This window comes from Coregonus lavaretus (assembly GCF_964263955.1).
Source record: "Coregonus lavaretus genome assembly, chromosome: 24".
NCBI lineage: Eukaryota > Metazoa > Chordata > Actinopteri > Salmoniformes > Salmonidae > Coregonus > Coregonus lavaretus.
Window position 1 is genome coordinate 1,544,346 of NC_140011.1, and position 23,400 is coordinate 1,567,745.

A 23,400-nucleotide genomic window follows, 5' to 3' on the forward strand; every position below is an offset into this window, starting at 1 on the left:
ATGAATGGGGCCATGTATCGTGAGATTTTGAGTGAAAACCTCCTTCCATCAGCAAGGGCATTGAAGATGAAACGTGGCTGGGTCTTTCAGCATGACAATGATCCCAAACACACCGCCCGGGCAACGAAGGAGTGGCTTCGTAAGAAGCATTTCAAGGTCCTGGAGTGGCCTAGCCAGTCTCCAGATCTCAACCCCATAGAACATCTTTGGAGGGAGTTGAAAGTCTGTGTTGCCCAGCGACAGCCCCAAAACATCACTGCTCTAGAGGAGATCTGCATGGAGGAATGGGCCAAAATACAAACAACAGTGTGTGAAAACCTTGTGAAGACTTACAGAAAACATTTGACCTGTGTCATTGCCAACAAAGGGTATATAACAAAGTATTGAGAAACTTTTGTTATTGACCAAATACTTATTTTCCACCATAATTTGCAAATAAATTCATAAAAAATCCTACAATGTGATTTTCTGGATTCTTTTTCTCATTTTGTCTGTCATAGTTGACGTGTACCTATGATGAAAATTACAGGCCTCTCTCATCTTTTTAAGTGGGAGAACTTGCACAATTGGTGGCTGACTAAATACTTTTTCCCCACTGTATAGGGGCGGTTTCCCGAACACAGTTTAAGACTAATCCTGGACTTAAAAGCATGCTCAATAGAGAATCTCCACTGAAATAGCTTTTTAGTCCAGGACTAGACTTAATCTGTGTCTGTGAAACCGCCCAATGAAGTTCAGACATTAATAAACCAATGTTATGATTTTTGCTACAGTAGCTGGTAAAGAAATAATGTTAAAAACACATGTTTTCACCACCTATTCTGGTTGATGCAGCTCCACTGGAGGGTCCCTCTGTGAAAGTGAGGCGGACAGGGAAAAACGACGCTGAGCTGGAGTGGATGGAGATTCCACTGGACAAACAGCGAGGCTTCATTACAAACTACACCATCTTCTTCATCACGGGGGGCAAGGAACACTGTAAGGAACCACACCTTGTAGACATTACTACTCAATCATACCTCTTTATGAATGTTGCTTTGGCTATAGTTGGAATTTTACTGTTATTTGAAAATACCAGTAAGTATTTGTAAATACTGGTATTTGTAAGCACAGTACCTGTAAGTAAAGGTATTTGTAAATACAATACTTGTAAGTACTGATATTTGTAAGTACAGTACATGCTGGTATTTGTCCAACTTAAACATTTACAGCTGCAATAAAATAAACATGAATTTGTACGAATTTCTTTGTTGTTTTTTCAGCAATAGTTGTCACCCCAGACACCTACTCTTACACTGTGAAGCACATGGCCAGCAACAGTAAGTATGTGGTGCGGGTCATGGCATCTACAGTACAAGGCTCTACAAACGGCTCGAACCTGTCATTCAATACTCTGATGTATGGTGAGTGAAGTATTGTTAACTGGACACTTCATGGTATACTGTATTCCCTTATGTATATGTACAGTATGTTCCATCCCAGAACCTTTCAATATATTTCCATATATTTTGTTTTACAGTAATATGTTTTCATATATTTTGTAATGTATCCCAGTAAAGCTTTTTCAGTAAAGCTTTTTCAAAGTAGGAGTCCTGAACACCCAATGGTCCAACTACATTTCGTAGTTGCTACTTCACCCTATTCAATGTGCCCTCCTGTCATTTCTCCTATATGTTGTACCACAGTTTCTAGAAGGATAGTTTTCCTGACCAACATGGTCGATTTTTAGGCATGTTGCTAGGATCCCAATGTCCATTCTAGTTCTATGTCTATCCCTCAGCTCCCGGGCAGATAGAAGCCATGGTGGTGTCTGTGTGCATCAGCTTCCTGTTTTTCGTAGTGCTGACCGTGCTCTGCTGCATTTACAAAATGGACTCGTAAGTCACAACTACACTCTTGAATTGTTTGAAATAGATTCTCTCAGTTTTAGATTTGGATGTGTACAATGGCTGCAGTGTGATGTTCAATTGTAAGAGCATTGACTCAGATTTGAGTAACACAAAGTAGTCAGTGTTTTTTCAGTGAGTGTTTTCTACTCTTTCCACAATGAGTCAAAAACGCATTTAATATTCTTGCACGATTGAAGACTCTTCTTTGAATCATAATAGTGCATTGAAATTACATTTGCCTCATGTAGCGCAACACATCTTCTCATAGAGTTGATCAGGCTGTTGATTGTGGCCTGTGGAATGTTGTCTCACTCCTCTTTAATGGCTGTACAAAGTTGCTGGATATTGACATGAACTGGAACACGCTGTCCACCATAATTTGCAAATAAATTCATTAAAAATCCTACAATGTGATTTTTTGGATTTATTTTCTCATTTTGTCTGTCATAGTTGACGTGTACCTATGATGAAAATTACAGGCCTCTCTCATCTTTTTAAGTGGGAGAACTTGCACAATTGGTGGCTGACTAAATACTTTTTTTCCCCACTGTATGTTGCACCTACCCCGCATTTCCAATAATATTCTTATCATATTACTGAATGTATCCAGATTATTTCATATTTCTTCTGTAAGAAACATAAATGTTTTGCCCTATCCATATAGGCCAATTCCCACTAGTGTAAAGGGTTAACTGTAGGTCTAATAAATCATTGTGTTTATTAAATATATTTACATACACCGTTTCATTGGCGGAGAGGATCGTCTAGATCCCTCCCAATGTGTTCTCCAACTCATACATTTTAGAAAAAGGCTCAGTGCCGTTATCCTTGCAAGGTGAGGAACTCAAAGGTATTGAAAACAGGGGTTCAAAAATGTTGGCCCCTACCTTTTTTGAAAGAAAAAAGTGTTAGTTTGGTAAACAAAATATTTTTCTCTGAACAATTGTATTAGTATAAAATACTATAATTTTACCCAAAAATTTTGAGGACACAATATAGCTCAGTATTTGAATTATTTATTTTATACAGTCATTTTTGCTCATCTTTATCAAGGATGTCAATAATTTCGGACCCCACTGTTGTTTTCTGTGTAGGATAAAGAAGAAGATCTGGCCACCGGTTCCAGACCCTTCCAACAGCACTATCGCTAAATGGTTTCCTGATTTCCCATCCAAAGTAAGTTTAAGTGCCTTCTGTGTTGGTCAAAGAGGATGTTTACATAAGATAAGATGGTACTTTATTTTCAAACTTTATAGTACAACACACTGGTTGAGCCACTTGTCAATAAAGTTTATCAGTGTTGCTGAACTCTCAAAACATTTACTGGAATCCTATCTGCTCTCCACTGACCGTAACGTCCACATGGGTCGTTCCACCACAAAAAGTACAAAAGCGAGATTTCGACACAGATTGTTCTAAAATCGTTTCTGTTAGAAACAGAAGATTATTTTGTTGAAATATAATTTGATCTCTGAGAAAATAAGCTAATTGATTGCATTCAAAGTGGCCATTTATATTTATAGGATTCATATAATATTCAATAAATATAGTACCTATCATCCGATTTGGACCAAACTTTTCTAACTATGAGTAAGACAAATAGTATGGAGCTGCGGCTCGGAGTATTGTTTCTTCATCCTATCCTTCATTCAAATTTGCAATGCCTGTAATGATACAATCTTTTGTAAGTGTGTATGACAGAGAGTCATCAGTTGGATACATGGCATTTCTCCAGTTGTCCACTTTGCCCATAAATTATTCATTAAAGTAATTTGCAATGTCATGTGGTTTCGTAACACATATACCATTTGATTCAACAAAGGAGGCAAACATGTTTGAATAACAACCCATTATAACATTCAAAGTTCTCCATAGTTTTTTTCCATCACCCTTGACTTCATAGATTTTGTGCTGATAATATCCTTTCTTTTTACCTTTGTTTTGCTTGGTCACAAGATTTCTTAATTTACAATAACTTTGCTTATCAGACAGAGTGCCAGATCTATCTGCTGCCTTTTTGGCATCATTACGTTGAACCTTTACATTTCTCAGCTCATCATCAATCAATGAGGCACTGTTTGACCGCACAGTGTGTTTTCGTAATGGGGCATAATTATCAACAATACTCATTAAAGAATTTCACAAACACACTCAGTGCTATTTCAGGATCATCCTCACTACACACTTCCAGCCATTGCACATTCTTAACCTCATCCACAAATGAGTCCTGATTGAACCCCTTGTAGGACCTTCGGCAGATTACCTTAGGGCCAGCCTTTTGGTATTTTGGTTTTCTAGTGAGTGCCACCAAGTTATGATCACTACAACCTAGTGCCACTGATAGAGCTTTAGAACAATATTCAGCCATATTGGTACAAATATTATCAATACAGGTTGTTGATGTGGTACCGGACCTATTAGTGAACGTTCTGGTTGGTAGTGTCATAACTTGGGTCAGGTTACATATATTGGCCATATAATTATGTTTTTTCCTCAGTGGACAGTTGATGATAAACCAGTCAATATTCAAATTGCCCAACAAATATATTTTCCTGTTTTCATCAGATACACTACATGACCAAAATTATGTGCACACCTGCTTGTCGAACATCTCATTCCAAAATCATGGGCATTAATATGGAGTTGGTCTCCCCTTTGCTGCTATAACAGCCTCCACTCTTCTGGGAAGGATTTCCACTAGATGTTGGAACATTGCTGCGGGGACTTGCTTTCATTCAGCCACAAGAGCATTAGTGAGGTCGGGCACTGATGAGCGATTAGGCCTGGCTCGCAGTCGGCGTTTCAATTCATCCCAAAGGTTTTCGATGGGGTTGAGGTCAGGTCCAATGGCGGCGAGCTTTACACCATTCAGCCGACGCTTGGCATTGCGCAAGATGGTGATCTTAGGCTTGTGTGCGGCTGCTCGGCCATGGAAACCCATTTCATGAAGCTCCTGACGAACAGTTCTTGTGCTGGCTTTGCTTCCAGAGGCAGTTTGGAACTCGGTAGCGAGTGTTGCAACCGATGACAGACGATTTTTACTCTCTACGAGCACTCGGCGGTCCCATTCTGTGAGCTTGTGTGGCTGAGCTGTTGTTGCTCCTAGACGTTTCCACGTCACAATAACAGCACTTACAGTTGACCGGGGCAGCCCTAGCAGGGCAGAAATTTGATGAACTGACTTATTGGAAAGGTGGCATCCTGTGACGGTGCCACGTTGAAAGTCACTGAGCTCTTCAGTAAGGCCATTCTTCTGCCAATGTTTGTCTATGGAGATAGTTTGGCTGGGTGCTCAATTTTAAACACCTGTCAGCAACGGGTGTGGCTGAAATAGCCGAATCCAATCATTTGAAGGGGTGTCCACATACGTTTGTATATATAGTGTACCTTATCCAACATTTCACAAATTACATCAAGCTATTTCACATCAGCATTAGACCTGTAGCAGCAGCCAACTAGAATAGGTTTCAAATATGGTAAATGCACCTGTATCAACAGAGCCTCTATTTCACTCAGCATAAAGTAATTGCGTTGTTTGGCTGGAATATGACTCTGGGCGTAAACTGCGACTCCACCTCCATATCTATTCCTGTCCCTTCTGAATAAATGATATCCCTGTATTGAGATCTCAGCATCTTCAAATTAAAAGTCCTAATGAGTCTGAATGTTATTTGACTGCACTAGACAGCATATTTCATTAATCTTAATCCTTAAACTGCATAGAGCAGGGATCATCAACTAGATTCAGCCACAGGCCAATTATTTATTCAGCGGATGGTCAGGGGGTCGGAACTTAATTAGAAATAATTTGTAGACTGCAAATTGACAGCAAGAAGTCCAAACAGATATAATATTTGACTAAAACATAATAGGCTTGCTTACATTGGTATATCTCTCTATTATGCATGGGAATACTTGGAGCTGATTTGCTGGTGTTTTTACGTTATGTCCATCAATTCACCCGCGGGCTGCCAGTTGGGGATCCCTGGTTTAGAGTATGTGATTGTCCAAGCATGAATCAGAAGTTGGAATCTGAGAGATTCCATTTCAGTTCAAGAGGAGAATAAAACTGGGTTGATTTTCAGTTCAGGAATTGCATTTCACCATTTTACCACCCATGCATTTCTATTCGATAGATGTGGTAAAGAGGTCATTCGAACTCGACCAAAACAATGGAATTGCAATGGAAACGTTTGTGGGTGGAAGGTCTGTGGTGAAAGATCCTGAGTGTCCTCAAGTGCCCCCCAGCAAAAATTGCCCACATTTAGGCTATTGTTTACATGTGTATTTCACACTATGTTGAGGTAAAAATTGCAGTATAATGCTTGTATGGATGTCAATCCCAACACATGTTCATGTCATCATTACCAATTAACCGCATTACGGAAAAACGACTGACTACCACCACCGATTTCTATATGCTAGCTATGCTAACCAGTTTATACAAACGGGAGTTAGCATTTAGTAGTCACTTCTTCTAAACCTGAAAAGGGACAACATCTACATGTTATGCAGCGAAAACAGCCAAATAAATCCAAATCGGACTTAATCCTGTGCAACAATCTAAGTAACATAATAAACATATTTAAATCTATCAGTTTAAGCTAGAGATACAAGTTTGGGCTGCGTCTCAATCCACCACATCCATCTATGTCGGCCTTCCGCATCTGCGGTGGCAGGTGAATGAGCTACAGCATTGTTTGTCAGAAAATAATATATATACCTAAAGGGGTCCTAAAATTCTAAATCAAATAGGTAAATGATCCAGGTATGACCATCTTAAAACAATTTCATATGTTAGCTTAGGAGAACCCAATCTCAATTTGGTTGAATATTCAAATTCAATATTTATATATTGTTTCAATATGGTAGATATTGCATTCATTGTCTGTGTATCAAGTTTACAAACTATCATTTCAAGTTACTGTCATCCCTATGGTGAAGCATGAAAGTGGCAGCATCATGCTGTGGAGATGTTTTTCAGCGGCAGGGACTGGGAGACTAGTCAGGATCGACGGAAATATGAATGGAGAAAAGTACAGAGAGATCCTTGATGAAAACCTGCTCTAGAGCGCTCTGAACCTCGTCTCCCAGAGATGTTTGATCGGGGATCTGTGCACCCGTCTGAGGTCCTGAGCTAGTCTCTGTGAATTTACCACAGGTGGACTCTAATCAAGTTGTAGAAACATCTCAAGGATGATCAATGGAAACAGGATGCACCTGAGCTCAATTTTGAGTCTCATAGAAAAGGGTCTGAATACTTATGTATATAAGGTTTTGCTGTTTTTTATTTTTAATAAATTAGCAAAAAAATTGAAACCTGTTTTCGCTTTGTCATTATGGGGTATTGATGAGGATTTTTTAATTTTCAGCCATTTTAGAATAAGGCTGTAACATATCAAAATGTGAAAAAAAGGAAGGGGTCTGAATACTTTCCGAATGCAGTGTATAACTAGGAATAAAGTGACAGACAGTAGCAGCAGCGTATGTGATTAGACAAAGTTTGTGTTAAAAGGTCAATGCAGATAGTCCTGGTAGCTATTTGGTTAACTATTTAACTGACTATTTAGCAGTGTTATGGCTTGGGGGTAGAAGCTGTTCAAGGTCCTATTAGTTCCAGATTTGCTGCATCGGTAGTGCTTGCAGTGCGGTAGCAGAGAGAACAGTGTATGACTTGGGTTACTGTAGTCTTTGACCATTTTTAGGGCCCTCCTCTAACACAGCCTGGTATAGGTTTCCTGGATGGCAGGGAGCTCGGTCCCAGTGATGTACTGGGCTATACACACTACCCTCTGTAGCGCCTTGCGGTCGTATGCCAAGCAGTTGCCATACCAAGTGGTGATGCAGCCAGTGGACACAGAGGAACTTGAAGCATTGCAGTCATTGGTGAACAGGGAGTACAGGAGGGGACTAAGCACCCACCCCTGAGGGGCCTCATTGTTGAGGGTCAGTGTGGCGGATGTGTTGTTGCCTAACTTCACCTCCTGGGGGCAAGCCGTCAGGAAGTCCAGGACCGAGTTGCAGAGGGAGGTGTTCAGTCCCAGGGTCCTTAGCTTATTTGATGAGCTTGAGAGGCACTATAGTGTTGAACGCCGATCTATAGTCACATAGGTGTTCTTCTTGTCCAGGTGGGAAAGGTAAGTGTGGAGTGCAATAGAGATTGCGTCATCTGTGGATCTGTATGCGAATTGGAGTGGGTCCAGGGTGTCTAGGATGAATGTGTTGATGTTTCCATGACCAGCCTTTCAAAGCATTTCATGGCTACAGATTTGAGTGACAGATTACCTTGGCATTCTTGGGCACAGGAACTACGGCTTGAAACATAAGTATTGTATACTCATATTACTTGCCAGCTGGTCAGTGCATGCTCCGAGAACGCATCCTGGTAATCCGTCTGGCCCTACGGCCTTGTACAAATGTCTTACTCACAAGTTCCATAGATCCCCATCTGCTACATTCACCCCCTAAACTCACTCCACACCGACCCCAGTGGTGAACCAGCGCAACTGTAGATCCGAGTCCAGTGGCACCACTCTGCCTGCTTAGCAAGTACTGCTTCCTCCTGTTTCAGCTCATATGGAGACTCGAACTCAGGTCTTCTGCCTCACACACGTGATCATCCTCCTGAAGCGTTCCAACCCATTGTGCTACAGTGGGGAGAACAAGTATTTGATACACTGCCGATTTTGCAGGTTTTCCTACTTACAAAGCATGTAGAGGTCTGTACTTTTTATCATAGGTACACTTCAACTGTGAGAGACGGAATCCAAAAATCCAGAAAATCACATTGTATGATTTTTAAGTAATTAATTTGCATTTTATTGCATGACATAAGTATTTGATACATCAGAAAAGCAGCACTTAATATTTGGTACAGAAACCTTTGTTTGCAATTACAGAGATCATACGTTTCCTGTAGGTCTTGACCAGGTTTGCACACACTGCAGCAGGGATTTTGTCCCACTCCTCCATACAGACCTTCTCCAGATCCTTCAGGTTTCGGGGCTGTCGCTGGGCAATACGGACTTTCAGCTAACTCCAAAGATTTTTTATTGGGTTCAGGTCTGGAGACTGGCTAGGCCACTCCAGGACCTTGAGATGCTTCTTACGGAGCCACTCCTTAGTTGCCCTGGCTGTGTGTTTCGGGTCGTTGTCATGCTGGAAGACCCAGCCACGACCCATCTTCAATGCTCTTACTGAGGGAAGGAGGTTGTCTCGCGATACATGGCCCATCCATCCTCCCCTCAATACGGTGCAGTCGTCCTGTCCCCTTTGCAGAAAAGCATCCCCAAAGAATGATGTTTCCATCTCCATGCTTCACGGTTGGGATGGTGTTCTTGGGGTTGTACACATCCATCCTCCAAACACGGCGAGTGGAGTTTAGACCAAAAGGCTATATTTTTGTCTCATCAGACCACATGACCTTCTCCCATTCCTCCTCTGGATCATCCAGATGGTCATTGGCAAACTTCAGACGGGCCTGGACATGCGCTGGCTTGAGCAGGGAGACCTTGCGTGCGTTGCAGGATTTTAATCCATGACGGCGTAGTGTGTTACTAATGGTTTTCTTTGAGACTGTGGTCCCAGCTCTCTTCAGGTCATTGACCAGGTCCTGCCGTGTAGTTCTGGGCTAATCCCTCACCTTCCTCATGATCATTGATGCCCCACGAGGTGAGATCTTTCATGGAGCTCCAGACTGAGGGTGATTGATCGTCATCTTGAACTTCTTCCACTTTCTAATAATTGCGCCAACAGTTGTTGCCTTCTCACCAAGCTGCTTGCCTATTGTCCTGTAGCCCATCCCAGCCTTGTGCAGGTCTACAATTTTATCCCTGATGTCCTTACACAGCTCTCTGGTCTTGGCCATTGTGGAGAGGTTGGAGTCTGTTTGATTGAGTGTGTAGACAGGTGTCTTTTATACAGGTAACAAGTTCAAACAGGTGCAGTTAATACAGGTATTGAGTGGAGAACAGGAGGGCTTCTTAGAGAAAAACTAACAGGTCTGTGAGAGCCGGAATTCTTACTGGTTGGTAGGTGATCAAATACTTATGTCATGCAATAAAATGCAAATTAATTACTTAAAAATCATACAATGTGATTTTCTGGATTTTTGTTTTAGATTCCGTCTCTCACAGTTGAAGTGTACCTATGATAAACATTACAGACCTCTACATGCTTTGTAAGTAGGAAAACCTGCAAAATCGGCAGTGTATCAAATACTTGTTCTCCCCACTGTAGGTTGTAGGTTGGGAGCTTTTGTGAAAGAGCACAGTTAGAAATATATGGCATATAGAAGCAAACCGGATGGACATCATGAAAATGTTCGGAGAGGTTGAGAGTAGAAGAAGTTCAGGAGCAAAAACAAATGAAATATAATTATTGTAAAATTGACTGTGTCCATAAAATGTAGAAAAATCTGCAAAATCGGCAGTGTATCAAATACTTGTTCTCCCAACTGTATTTAAAAAGGCCTTCTTTAATTGCGTAAGGGGGGGACACTTCAGGCTGATGAGTTTCACAGATCCCCATCTGCTACACTAATAACTAAGATCCAGCAAGGTTACTTATCAAAAGAGCGTGGTTTAGTGATCAATGCTCATATGATGAGAACCTTGCCTGAGACCTGAAGACGCGTTAGTTTGACATGTGTTAGTTTGTGTTAGACGTGTTAGTTTCAAGTTTCCGGCAAGGGTAGTCATTATAAGGTTAACGTGACTGACTGGGTTATTACTGTTAGCCTGTTGAGCTAAAGCCTATGCATTGGTCCTGTGACTTGGATGGGTCTCTTCAAGGAGGAGGTCAAAGGGGGGTGAAGCGTAACACAGTGGTTCGGTGGCCACGCTCGTGTGAGGAGTAACTTGTCTGAGACCTGAAAAGTTGCATTGTCTGGCACACAGGAGACCTGGGTTAGAACCCCATCAGTCAAAACTAACACGTCTTCAGGTCTCAGGCAAGGTTGCTCATCACGTGCATGGATCACCAAACCATCTCTGTTGCACTCTCATTAAATGGGGTGCACAGATCCTTCTGCTTTTGTTTGCCACAGAAAGTGTTGTTGTGCAGTAGGCCTGTTTTTGAACCCAGTCAGTTATATTGGTGTCGTGATCTCTGAGTATGAGGTCAAAGTGGGGTGAAATGTAACTGAGGTAGTTCGATGAACCAAGCTTTTTTGAAGAGTAACCTTGCTGGAGACGTGAAGACTTGTGTTAGCTTCCAGAACTCATCCCTATGGCCTTTAGCTAAGTGGGCTAACACAGTCTTGTGACATGCAGGAGACCTAGTTCGAACCCAGTCAGTCACAAGAGCAAGATTAAATAGGGAGTGGAAAGTCTATCCTTAGAAGGGCTATGACAGGGCTATTCAACTGTATTGTTATGGTGGCCAATTTCTTGAATGGGGTCATAATAGTTTATAGCCGCAACAGTTCAAATGCTAGAGCCAAATTCATAGGAAGAAAATACATTCAACATGCCACATTGGCTTCAGAAACCGCCAGAAGCTTCTGTTTACCACAGTGAGCGTTTAATTGTATCTGTTCTCCTCAACTTTTCCTGGCTGGCAAAGTACCAGGATGTTGTCTCTGTTTTTGAATCTGAATTTAGAGAACTGAATTTGAAAACTGAATTGGAATGCATTAAAGAAGTTGAATATATGAAACGTTGATCCACTTGAAATTATAGTATGTAAACTTGATACACAGACAATGAATGTAATATCTACCATACTGAATATATAAATATTCAATTTGAATATTGAATGAAATATAAAAATTTTTTTTTACTGAATGCAATATTCACTCAATTCAGTTTCATGAAATACAAGTTCAATTTATGTATTCAATGATTCAATTTGTGCATTACAAATTCAAAAATATTACATTCAAATTCAATATCCTAAAACAAATTAAAAACTATGGAATTCAAATACAATTTCTGTTGGCACTGAAATTGCGCCATACTGTTCTATGTGCGCTATTTCTATGCTTGCTGTTCTTAAGTTTTGTTTTTGCATCTTACTCAAAAGCTGAAAATATAATTATTTTTGGTTATGGAAAATATATTTCACAGTGGTTTAGATGGTACAATGATTCTCTACAGTTGACTTGCTTGTTTTGTCGCATAAACTGAAATTAGGCGAACTATTAGAATTTTTGCAACCAGGAAATGGCGGAGCGATTTCTGCATAGTGCATCTTTAAGGAACCACATTGTGGGCCTGTTACAATAAATAAATCATGACGGATTTGACGAATATCCACTTTGTTAGATCAGATTTGTTGAATGTGCACCAATCTGGTCAATGGAACGTCTGTGTTCCATTGACTCCTTTACCGCATCTATAGGCACATGTTGCTAAATGCAGATGTGTGTCCATTTCAGTCATTTTACCATTTCACTCTTTTCTCAGCGTATTGTAACATGGATGTGAAATGCACTTTAAATAGAACTTGACTTGACTTAACACTCCCTTTTCGTTCCAGGCTGACACTCCCAAAGAGAGCGTGCTGGGTGACGTGAGCGTTGTTGAGGTGGACGTGTTCGACAGGAAGTCGCTGTGTGAGGAGGACAAGGCAGGCCTGCCGCTCAAGAAGGACAAGTACCTGTCGGAGGAGCATAGCAGCGGCATTGGCGGCTCCTCCTGCCTGTCGTCGCCTCACCAGAGTGTCTCAGACAGCGACGAGGGCGGTGACTCGGGCCAGACCACGGCCAGCACCGTCCAGTACTCGTCGGTGGTGGCATCCTGCGGCTACAAGGGCCAGACCCCCTGCCCTCTCCCCCAGACCCCCCAGTCCAGCTCCTCCCAGTCCCAGACGCCCAGCTTTGCCCGCTCCGAGTCCACCCAACCCCTGCTGGACAGCGAGGAGCACCCGGAGGGCACCGAGTCGCACCAGCGCTACCCGCGGAACCCTTACTTCAGGCGCTTGCCTGGGGGGAACGACGGCGACAGCGCAGACCTGGGGGAATTGAACCAGCTGGAGATGGAGGCTTCGTGCCGGTTCTGCCCCCTGGAGCAGAACTCTCAGCAGACCACACCCACAGAGGAGGGTCAGTCCCCTGACGGACAGCCAGGCCCTGACCCTAGCTACATGCCTCAGCTCAGCGGCTACAGGCCTCAGTGTTAGGAGGACGTGGGGTTACTTTAGTTCGAGGTTGTCGCACTTCATGCACAGTTACTCTTCCCCTGCACCTTTGTTAATTTCACGTTTGTTTGAAGCTTTCAAATTCAGAATTATGTCAGCCTATTATTTTTGCACTTACCCAAATGGCAATCATGAACTTCATATGGACATCCTGACTTGCCTTGTTAAATCTCTTTTAAGTGAATGACATAGTTTGGCTCCAAGCTTTAGCCTGTATGTCGAGGTTTTATTGTTTTAACATCCTAAAAAGCAAATAGATGCCTACGTGTGGACCCATTTATTTTCAGTTAGTTACTGACCTAGGTAGTTACAATGACCACCTTTTCATGTTATTATCATAGTCGATTCCATTCATGTACAGCATATATGTATTCAACATATCTAGTCAGTCGCAAACAGCAAAGTCGCAGAGCAGCTGGGTGGTGTTCAGCAGGCACCAAATGGAAGAAACAGGATGGAAGTAACTGGACACATTAAAACACATTTTTTTATTTTGCTACAGTTTGACCTAACCCATGTGTTCCCAGGATGGTAGATTCAATTCTATAGCACCCCTGTGTGTCATCAAATTTCCCTCATACTGACAAGGACCAGACAATGGACCTCAATAATGCTTATGTGATTCACACTGAATGGACAACATTTCATTGAAAAAGCCTCATCAATGCTGCTGACTGCTGTAGTTTCAAAAAGCGAACTTTGTACTGTTTATCATTCACTGATGTAGCGTCACCCGTTGTCGTCCGAAGAAAAGTGCATAGCCTAGATGTGGGCGCTATTCTTTACAAACCGGCCAAGTTTAACTTAGAATGTACAAAGTGTGATTACGCATCATTCCAAGAAAGAGGACTTGAAGGAAGTGAAAAGGCGATGCTAGCTAATACAACAGGACCCTCTTGAAATGCAGTACCTTCAGAAAGTATTCATGCCCCTTCACTTGTTCCACATTTTGTTGTATCCTAAATTCTAAATGGATTCAGTATAAAACATTCTCACCCATCTACACACAATACCCCATAATGACAAAGTGAAAAAATGTTTTAAATTTTTTTAGCAAATGTATTGAAAATGAAATACAGAAATATAATTTACATAAGTATTCACACCACCTTTGGCAGCGATTACAGCTGTGAGTCTTTCTGGGTAAGTCTCCAAGAGCTTTACACACCTGGATTGTACAATAAAATTGTCAAGTTAGTTGTTCATCATTGCTAGACAGCCATTTTCAAGTCTTGCCATAGATTTTCAAGCTAATTTAAGTCAGAACTGTAACTAGGCTACTCAGGAACATTCAATGTCGTCTTGGTAAGCAACTCCAGTGTATATTTGGCCTTGTGTTTTAGGTTATTGTCCTGCTGAAAGGTGCATTTGTGTCCCAGTGTCTGTTGGAAAGCAGACTGTACCAGGTTTTCCTCTAGGATTTTGCCTGTGCTTAGCTCTATTCCATTTATTTATTTATTTCCCCCCCAAAAAACTCCCTTATCCTTGCTGATGAAAAGCATACCCATAACATGATGCAGCCACCACCATGCTTGAAAAAAATATTAAGTGTGGTACTCAGTGATGTGTTGGATTTGCCCCAAACATAACGCTTTGTATTCAGGACATCACGTTCATTTCTTTGCCTCATATTTTGTAGCTTTCTTTAGTGCCTTATTGCAAACAGGATACATGTTTTGGAATATTTGTATTCTGTACAGGCTTCCTTCTTTTCACTCTGTCATGTAGGTTAGTATTGTGGAGTAACTACAATGTTATTGATCCATCCTCAGTTTTCTCCTATTGCAACCATTAAACTCAGTAACTGTTTTAAAGTCACCATTGACCTCATGGTGCAATCCCTGAGCGGTTTCCTTCCTCTCCGGCAACTGAGTTAGGGAGGACGCCTGTATCTTTGTAGTGACTGGGTGCATAGATACACCATCCAAAGTGTAATTAATAACTTCACCATGCTCAAAGGGATTTTCAATGTCTGCTTTTTTTATTTTGACCCATCTACCAATAGGTGCCCTTTGCGAGGCATTGGAAAACCTCCCTGGTCTTTGTGGTTGAAATTCAGTGCTTGACTGAGGGACCTTACAAGTAATTGTATGTGTGGGGTACAGAGACGAGGTAGTCATTCAAAAATCATGTTAAATACTTATTGCACACAGTGAGTCCATGCAACTTATTATGTGACTTGTTAAGCAAATGTTTACTCCTGAACTTATTTAGGCTTGCCATAAAAGGGGTTGAATACTTGTTGAATCGACATTTCAGCTTTTAATTTTGTATTAATTTGTAAATAAAATTGAAACATAATTCCTCTTTGAAATTATGGGGTATTGTGTATAGGCCAGTGAGAGACTATCTCAATTTAATCCATTTGAAATTCAGGCTGTAACACAAAATGTGGAAAAAGTCAAGGGGAGTGAATACTTTGAAGGCACTGTATGCTACACTAGTAGGTGTATGATTGGTGACACATCTTTGCAGGTAGAAAAACAGTTTGACAAATGTACATTTGCCTTTTTACAATGCCTTATTCCATTTTTTCAAAGTCTTGTTGACTTTCCGTCATGAATTCTGCTCAGAAGTCATAAGATGAGATCAACTGCCAAAGATCTTAAAACCCAGGAATTACAAAATGTTTCATTTAATTTTAATTATGTTTTGTCTTTCATTTCAAATGGATCAAGTAACAATGAGATCTTTATGACTTGTGGTTAAATGGAATTAGAAGTGAAGAAATGCAATGTAAGTTCCCTGCCCATTGAAAACATAATGTTCAAGGTCAGATTTAGAGATATTACTGTTGCATTATTATATATACTGAAAATGAAGTTTATGCTCAGAGAAAGGGATGTTACATTTAGACTTTTTGAATATTGCTACTTTGAGGGTTATGAAAAATATTCTGACACCATCACTCAGTTAACACTACTTTTCCACATATACGGGAAACATAACATAGCCTTGTATTTCCCTGCATGCCACCAGAATACATGTAACCTTTTTGGAGCATGGTTTGTGAATGTGTGACATTATACAGTATGAAATAAACCAAAAGTGTTATCCATGTGAACGAATGATTTATTACGCTTCTAAGTCAGCATAAGTGCTTTATTTTCAGTGAGACCTTCAACATTAACAGAATATATAGTCCATCGTATAAGGAGGAAGTAGGAGTTCACAATACAATATTATGGTATACTCAGAAAATAAAATGTCCTCCCCCTCTACCTTACCAAGTAGCTCCATTTATTTAGGGTCAAGAGTTGATTAAAAAAAAACATGATACTCAAATTTTCTCTATACCCATCATGAGGTTGCTACAATCTAGCCTATGAATGGAAGTTTACAACGTAGGTGCACACAGGTTGAGAGACAAATTTGAGGTGACAGACAGTTGCAAACGATATAGGGTGTAATCATTAGCCCAACAGTTGCAAACGAGTTTCTAATGGTCAAATTCAGGTATGTTTATCCCCGTTTTGTTCTGTTTGCTTCCATTTAAGAAACATTTTTCAACAGAATCGGTGGAATCAATACACCCCTGATCACGCATAAACAGAGTTCACACTCATAACAGCCACGTTGTATTCCTTCTCTTCCCTTAGCTTGTGGACTTCAATGCACAACACATCAGCTGTATGTGACCAGGCGAAAAAACCTTTCCAAGCCAAACCGCTACACACAGCCTACGTCGTTGTCACCATATTAGCTAAAGTAACGTCATAGTCAGCATAGCTAATAGAACTAAAGCGTTAGTAAATCCGCTACAATCATGCAGTAACGTTACAGTGTACAGTCAGTAAGCAGTTACACCAGCAGGCCCCGGTGGCAATAAATGAGCAATACCAAAAGCTTACCTTGACTTGGAAGAGTTCCAGTGTTTTGCTGGAATGTCATAGCCAGCTAGCTAACATAGCATCCCTCTGAGCAGGGTGTTTCAGTAGGCTAAACTAGCTAGCTGCATTTGCTAGCTAAGTGAAACTGAAAAAAAAGTGACTCTTTCTCTTGCTTCTCCTTTATTTTGGAAGAAATTAATTTGTTCAAAACTGTTCAACTATTGTCTCACTACTCACCACATTTTATACACTGCAATGCTAGCTAGCTGTAGCTTATGCTACAGCTAGCTAGCATTTCCTTCCATATCCTTGTCTGTACATAATGCCCTGAATCTTTTCTACAACGCCCGGAAATCTGCCCCCTTTATTCTATGTACCCAACGCACTAGAAGACCAGTTCTTAAAGCCTTTAGCCGTATCCTTATTCTAGTCCTCCTCTGTTCCTCTGGTGATGTAGAGGCTAACCCAGGCCCTGCAGCCCTCAGTATCACTCCTACTCCCCAGGCGTTATCATTTGTTGACTTCTGTAATCGTAAAAGCCTTGGATTCTTGCACGTTAATATCCGAAGCCTCCTTCCTAAGTTTGAGTTATTCACTGCGTTAGCACACTCCGCCAACCCTGATGTTCTAGCAGTGTCTGAATCCTGGCTTAGGAAGGCCACCAAAAATTCTGAAATTTCCATCCCCAACTATAACATTTTCCGTCTAGATAGAACTGCCAAAGGGGGTGGAGTTGCAATCTACTGTAGAGATAGCCTGCAGAGCTCTATCATACTATCCAGGTCTGTGCCCAAACAGTTTGAGCTTCTACTTCTAAAAATCCACCTTTCCAGAAATAACTCTCTCACTGTTGCCGCTTGCTACAGACCCCCCTCAGCCCCCAGCTGTGCCCTGGACACCATATGTGAATTGATTGCCCCCCATTTATCCTCAGAGTTCGTACTGCTTGGTGACCTAAATTGGGATATGCTTAACACCCCGGCCATCCTACAATCCAAACTAGATGCCCTCAATCTCACACAAATTATCAACGAACCTACCAGGTACAACCCTAAATCCGTAAACATGGGTACCCTCATAGATATCATCCTAACTAACTTACCCTCTAAATACACCTCCGCTGTCTTCAACCAGGATCTCAGCGATCACTGCCTTATTGCCTGCGTCCGTAACGGGTCCGCGGTCAAACGACCACCCCTCATCACTGTCAAACGCTCCCTAAAACACTTTAGCGAGCAGGCCTTCCTAATAGACCTGGCCCAGGTATCCTGGATGGATATAGATCTCATTCCGTCAGTAGAGGATGCCTGGTTGTTCTTTAAAAGTAATTTCCTCTCAATCCTAAATAAACATGCCCCATTCAAAAAATACAGAACTAAGAACAGATATAGCCCCTGGTTCTCCTCAGACTTGACTGCCCTTGACCAGCACAAAAACATCCTGTGGCATACTGCATTAGCATCAAATAGCCCCCGCGATATGCAACTTTTCAGGGAAGTTAGGAACCAATATACACAAGCAGTCAGGAAAGCAAAGGCTAACTTTTTCAAACAGAAATTTGCATCCTGTAGCACTAACTCCAAAAAGTTTTGGGACACTGTAAAGTCCATGGAGAATAAGAGCACTTCCTCCCAGCTGCCAACTGCACTGAGGCTAGGAAACACTATCACCACCGATAAATCTACAATAATCGAGAATTTCAACAAGCATTTTGCTACGGCTGGCCATGCTTTCCACCTGGCTACCACTACCCCGGCCACCAACACTGCACCCTCCGCTGCAACTTGCCCATGCCCCCCCCCCCCCCGCTTCTCCTTCACACAAATTCAGACAGCTGATGTTCTGAAAGAGCTGCAAAATCTGGACCCCTATAAATCAGCTGGGCTAGACAATCTGGACGCTTTCTTTCTAAAACTAGCCGCCGAAATTGTCGCAACCCCTATTACTAGCCTGTTCAACCTCTCTTTCATAATGTCTGAGATCCCCAGAGATTGGAAAGCTGCCGCGGTCATCCCCCTCTTCAAAGGGGGTGACACTCTAGATCCAAACTGTTACAGACCTATATCCATCCTGCCGTGCCTTTCGAAAGTATTTGAAAGCCAAGTTAACAAACAGATCACCGACCATTTCGAATCCCACCGTACCTTCTCCGCTATGCAATCCGGTTTCCGAGCTGGTCATGGGTGCACTTCAGCCACGCTCAAGGTCCTAAACGATATTATAACCGCGATCGATAATAGACAGTACTGTGCAGCCGTCTTCATCGACCTGGCTAAGGCTTTCGACTCTGTCAACCACCGCATTCTTATTGGCAGACTAAATAGCCTTGGTTTCTCAAATGACTGCCTCGCCTGGTTCACCAACTACTTCTCAGATAGAGTTCAATGTGTCAAATCGGAGGGCCTGTTGTCTGGACCTATGGCAGTCTCTATGGGGGTGCCACAGGATTCAATTCTTGGGCCGACTCTTTTCTCCGTGTATATCAATGATGTCGCTCTTGCTGCTGGTGACTCTCAGATCCACCTCTATGCAGACGACACCATTTTGTATACATCTGGCCCTTCATTGGACACTGTGTTAACAAACCTCCAAACGAGCTTCAATGCCATACAACACTCCTTCAGTAGCCTCCAACTGCTCTTAAACACTAGTAAAACTAAATGCATGCTCTTCAATCGAACGCTGCTGGCACCCGCCCACCCGACTAGAATCACTACTCTCGACGGGTCTGACCTAGAGTATGTGGACAACTACAAATACCTAGGTGTCTGGTTAGACTGTAAACTCTCCTTCCAGACTCACATTAAGAATCTCCAATCCAAAGTTAAATCTAGAATCGGCTTCCTATTCCGCAACAAAGCCTCCTTCACTCATGCTGCCAAACATGCCCTCGTAAAACTGACTATCCTACCGATCCTTGACTTCGGCGATGTCATTTACAAAATAGCCTCCAACACTCTACTCAGCAAATTGGATGTAGTCTATCACAGTGCCATCCGTTTTGTCTCCAAAGCCCCATACACTACCCACCACTGTGACCTGCACGCTCTTGTTGGCTGGTCCTCACTACATGTTCGTCGTCAAACCCACTGGCTCCAGGCCATCTATAAATCACTGCTAGGCAAATCCCCGCCTTATCTTAGCTCATTGGTCACCATAGCAGCACCCACCCGTAGTCTGCGCTCCAGCAGGTATATCTCACTGGTCATCCCCAAAGCCAACACCTCCTTTGGACGCCATTCCTTCCAGTTCTCTGCTGCCAATGACTGGAACGAATTGCAAAAATCTCTGAAGCTGGAGACTCTTATCTCCCTCACTAACTTTAAGCATCAGTTGTCAGAGCACCTTACCGATCACTGCACCTGTACACAGCCCATCTGAAATTAGCCTACCCAACTACCTCATCCCTATATTGTTATTTATTTTGCTCTTTTGCACCCCAGTATCTCTATTTGCACATCATCTCTTGCACATCTAGCATTCCAGTGTTAATACTAATTGTAATTATTTTTGCACTATAGCCTATTTATTGCCTTACCTCCATAACTTGCTACATTTGAACACACTGTATATATATTTTCTGTTGTATTTTTTTTTACTTATTATTTTTTTTACCCCATATGTAACTCTGTGTTGTTGTTTTTATCGCACTACTTTGCTTTATCTTGGCCAGGTCGCAGTTGTAAATGAGAACTTGTTCTCAACTGGCTTACCTGGTTAAATAAAGGTGAAATAAAAAAATTAAAATAAAAAATATGCTTTCAGTACTTGATTTATTATCTGATCCTTTGATTGGGTGGACATGTCAGTTCATGCTGCAAGAGCTCTGATAGGCTGGTAGGATGTCCCCTGAAAGTTGTCATAATTAAGTCTAAGGAAGGGGGTTAGAACCATGAGCCTCATAGGTTTTGAATTGAAGTCAATGTACCCAGAGGAGGACGGACGCTAGCTGTCCTCCGGTTACACCATGGTGCTACCCTACAGAGTGTTGAGGCTACTGTAGACCTTCTTTGCAAAATAGTGTGTTTTAATCAGTTATTTGTTGATGTGGTTATATTTAGCATAGTTTTATCTAAAAAGGTTCACTTTTTAAATGTTTTACCATTTACATTTTTATGAAATTCACTGAGGATGGTCCTCCCCTTCCTCCTCTGAGGAGCCTCCACTGTTTAATATATTTTCCTTTATTTTCCCCTGTTAGTTTTACATAATATATCCCATGCTTCAACTGTGAATCCCCAGGCTTTGTTTATCACGGCCACTGAAATTCTTATTTTGTGCTGCTCACAGTCCCAACAGGCAGACCATAGACTTGGACTGATGAGTTTGTGTTCAATGACTCAGTGAATTATATTTTTCTAAAGAACAGTTGCAGTGGCGATTCCCTATGTCCATAACACGTCCACAAAAATCAGCTTTCCAAACGTTACTCTTTTTGGGTGAAGTTCCCATTTATTGCACATATAACATATAAATAGCTCCAAAACACATATTCCTATAGAAAAGGTGCAGAGAGATGCATTCTATAAGCAGTATCTGTGATACGGTAAGAACTGAATGTGCTCATCTCTCACCTGTGCTAACCCTTCCTGGTCACCTGTGCTACCTATATACACACACGTGACCAGTGACCAATGACCACCCACTAGTGTACAAAACAAGTCAAAATAACCCTTGACAGACAACATATACACAACACACAAACAGGCCAAAACGTCTCCTACAACAGTATATGGTCAAAACAATGATGAGCTTCATGTGCCTCTAGTCATTGGTTGCGTCCCAAAATGGCACCCCGTGCTTTATATAGTAAACTACTTCTGACCTGAGCCCTAAAAGTGCACTGTACATGGAATAAGGTGCCATTTGGGCTGCAGCCAGTGACTCAGAGACACTATTGTGCAAAATACTGAAGTATTTCTGTTTTTCAGTCTTGGCACGCTTGCTTTCTGTTTTCTGGAAGTGGTGTTTCAACACCCCTGGTGTTGGACGGAAAGGGGAATTTTCCTTGTTATACCAACAACTGTCCTTCACATTGAGAAGAAACAAACATTTGAGGAGGTACAGTGGGGGAAAAAAGTATTTAGTCAGCTACCAATTGTGCAAGTTCTCCCACTTAAAAAGATGAGAGAGGCCTGTAATTTTCATCATAGGTACACATCAACTATGACAGACAAAATGTGGAAAAAAAATCCAGAAAATCACATTGTAGGATTTTTAATGAATTTATTTGCAAATTATGGTGGAAAATAAGTATTTGGTCACCTACAAACAAGCAAGATTTCTGGCTCTCACAGACCTGTAACTTCTTCTTTAAGAGGCTCCTCTGTCCTCCACTCGTTACCTGTATTAATGGCACCTGTTTGAACTTGTTATCAGTATAAAAGACACCTGTCCACAACCTCAAACAGTCACACTCCAAACTCCACTATGGCCAAGACTGAAGAGCTGTCAAAGGACACCAGAAACAAAATTGTAGACCTGCACCAGGCTGGGAAGACTGAATCTGCAATAGGTTAGCAGCTTGGTTTGAAGAAATCAACTGTGGGAGCAATTATTAGGAAATGGAAGACATACAAGACCACTGATAATCTCCCTCGATCTGGGGCTCCACGCAAGATCTCACCCCGTGGGGTCAAAATGATCACAAGAACGGTGAGCAAAAATCCCAGAACCACACGGGGGGACCTAGTGAATGACCTGCAGAGAGCTGGGACCAAAGTAACAAAGCCTACCATCAGTAACACACTATGCCGCCAGGGACTCAAATCCTGCAGTGCCAGACGTGTCCCCCTGCTTAAGCCAGTACATGTCCAGGCCCGTCTGAAGTTTGCTAGAGTGCATTTGGATGATCCAGAAGAGGATTGGGAGAATGTCATATGGTCAGATGAAACCAAAATAGAACTTTTTGGTAAAAACTCAACTCGTCGTGTTTGGAGGACAAAGAATGCTGAGTTGCATCCAAAGAACACCATACCTACTGTGAATCATGGGGGTGGAAACATCATGCTTTGGGGCTGTTTTTCTGCAAAGGGACCAGGACGACTGATCCGTGTAAAGGAAAGAATGAATAGGGCCATGTATCGTGAGATTTTGAGTGAAAACCTCCTTCCATCAGCAAGGGCATTGAAGATGAAACGTGGCTGGGTCTTTCAGCATGACAATGATCCCAAACACACCGCCCGGCAACGAAGGAGTGGCTTCGTAAGAAGCATTTCAAGGTCCTGGAGTGGCCTAGCCAGTCTCCAGATCTCAACCCCATAGAAAATCTTTGGAGGGAGTTGAAAGTCCGTGTTGCCCAGCGACAGCCCCAAAACATCACTGCTCTAGAGGAGATCTGCATGGAGGAATGGGCCAAAATACCAGCAACAGTGTGTGAAAACCTTGTGAAGACTTACAGAAAACGTTTGACCTGTGTCATTGCCAACAAAGGGTATATAACAAAGTATTGAGAAACTTTTGTTATTGACCAAATACTTATTTTCCACCATAATTTGCAAATAAATTCATTAAAAATCCTACAATTTGATTTTCTGGATTTT

The 23,400-nt window shown here is 41.9% G+C and overlaps 1 protein-coding gene across 1 annotated transcript in view; it reads left to right on the forward strand.

The window, feature by feature from the left end:
• Positions 1-16,082, forward strand: part of LOC311099747 (interleukin-6 receptor subunit beta-like) — a 61,171-nt gene extending 45,089 nt beyond the window's left edge. The window contains exons 12-16 of the mRNA XM_084140487.1: positions 835-978; positions 1,263-1,403; positions 1,781-1,877; positions 2,984-3,065; positions 12,369-16,082. Of these exons, the coding sequence (XP_083996613.1) occupies positions 835-978; positions 1,263-1,403; positions 1,781-1,877; positions 2,984-3,065; positions 12,369-13,010 (1,106 nt within the window). The 3' untranslated portion in view covers positions 13,011-16,082. The remainder of the gene's footprint in view (positions 1-834; positions 979-1,262; positions 1,404-1,780; positions 1,878-2,983; positions 3,066-12,368) is intronic.
• Positions 16,083-23,400: the final 7,318 nt, after the last annotated feature.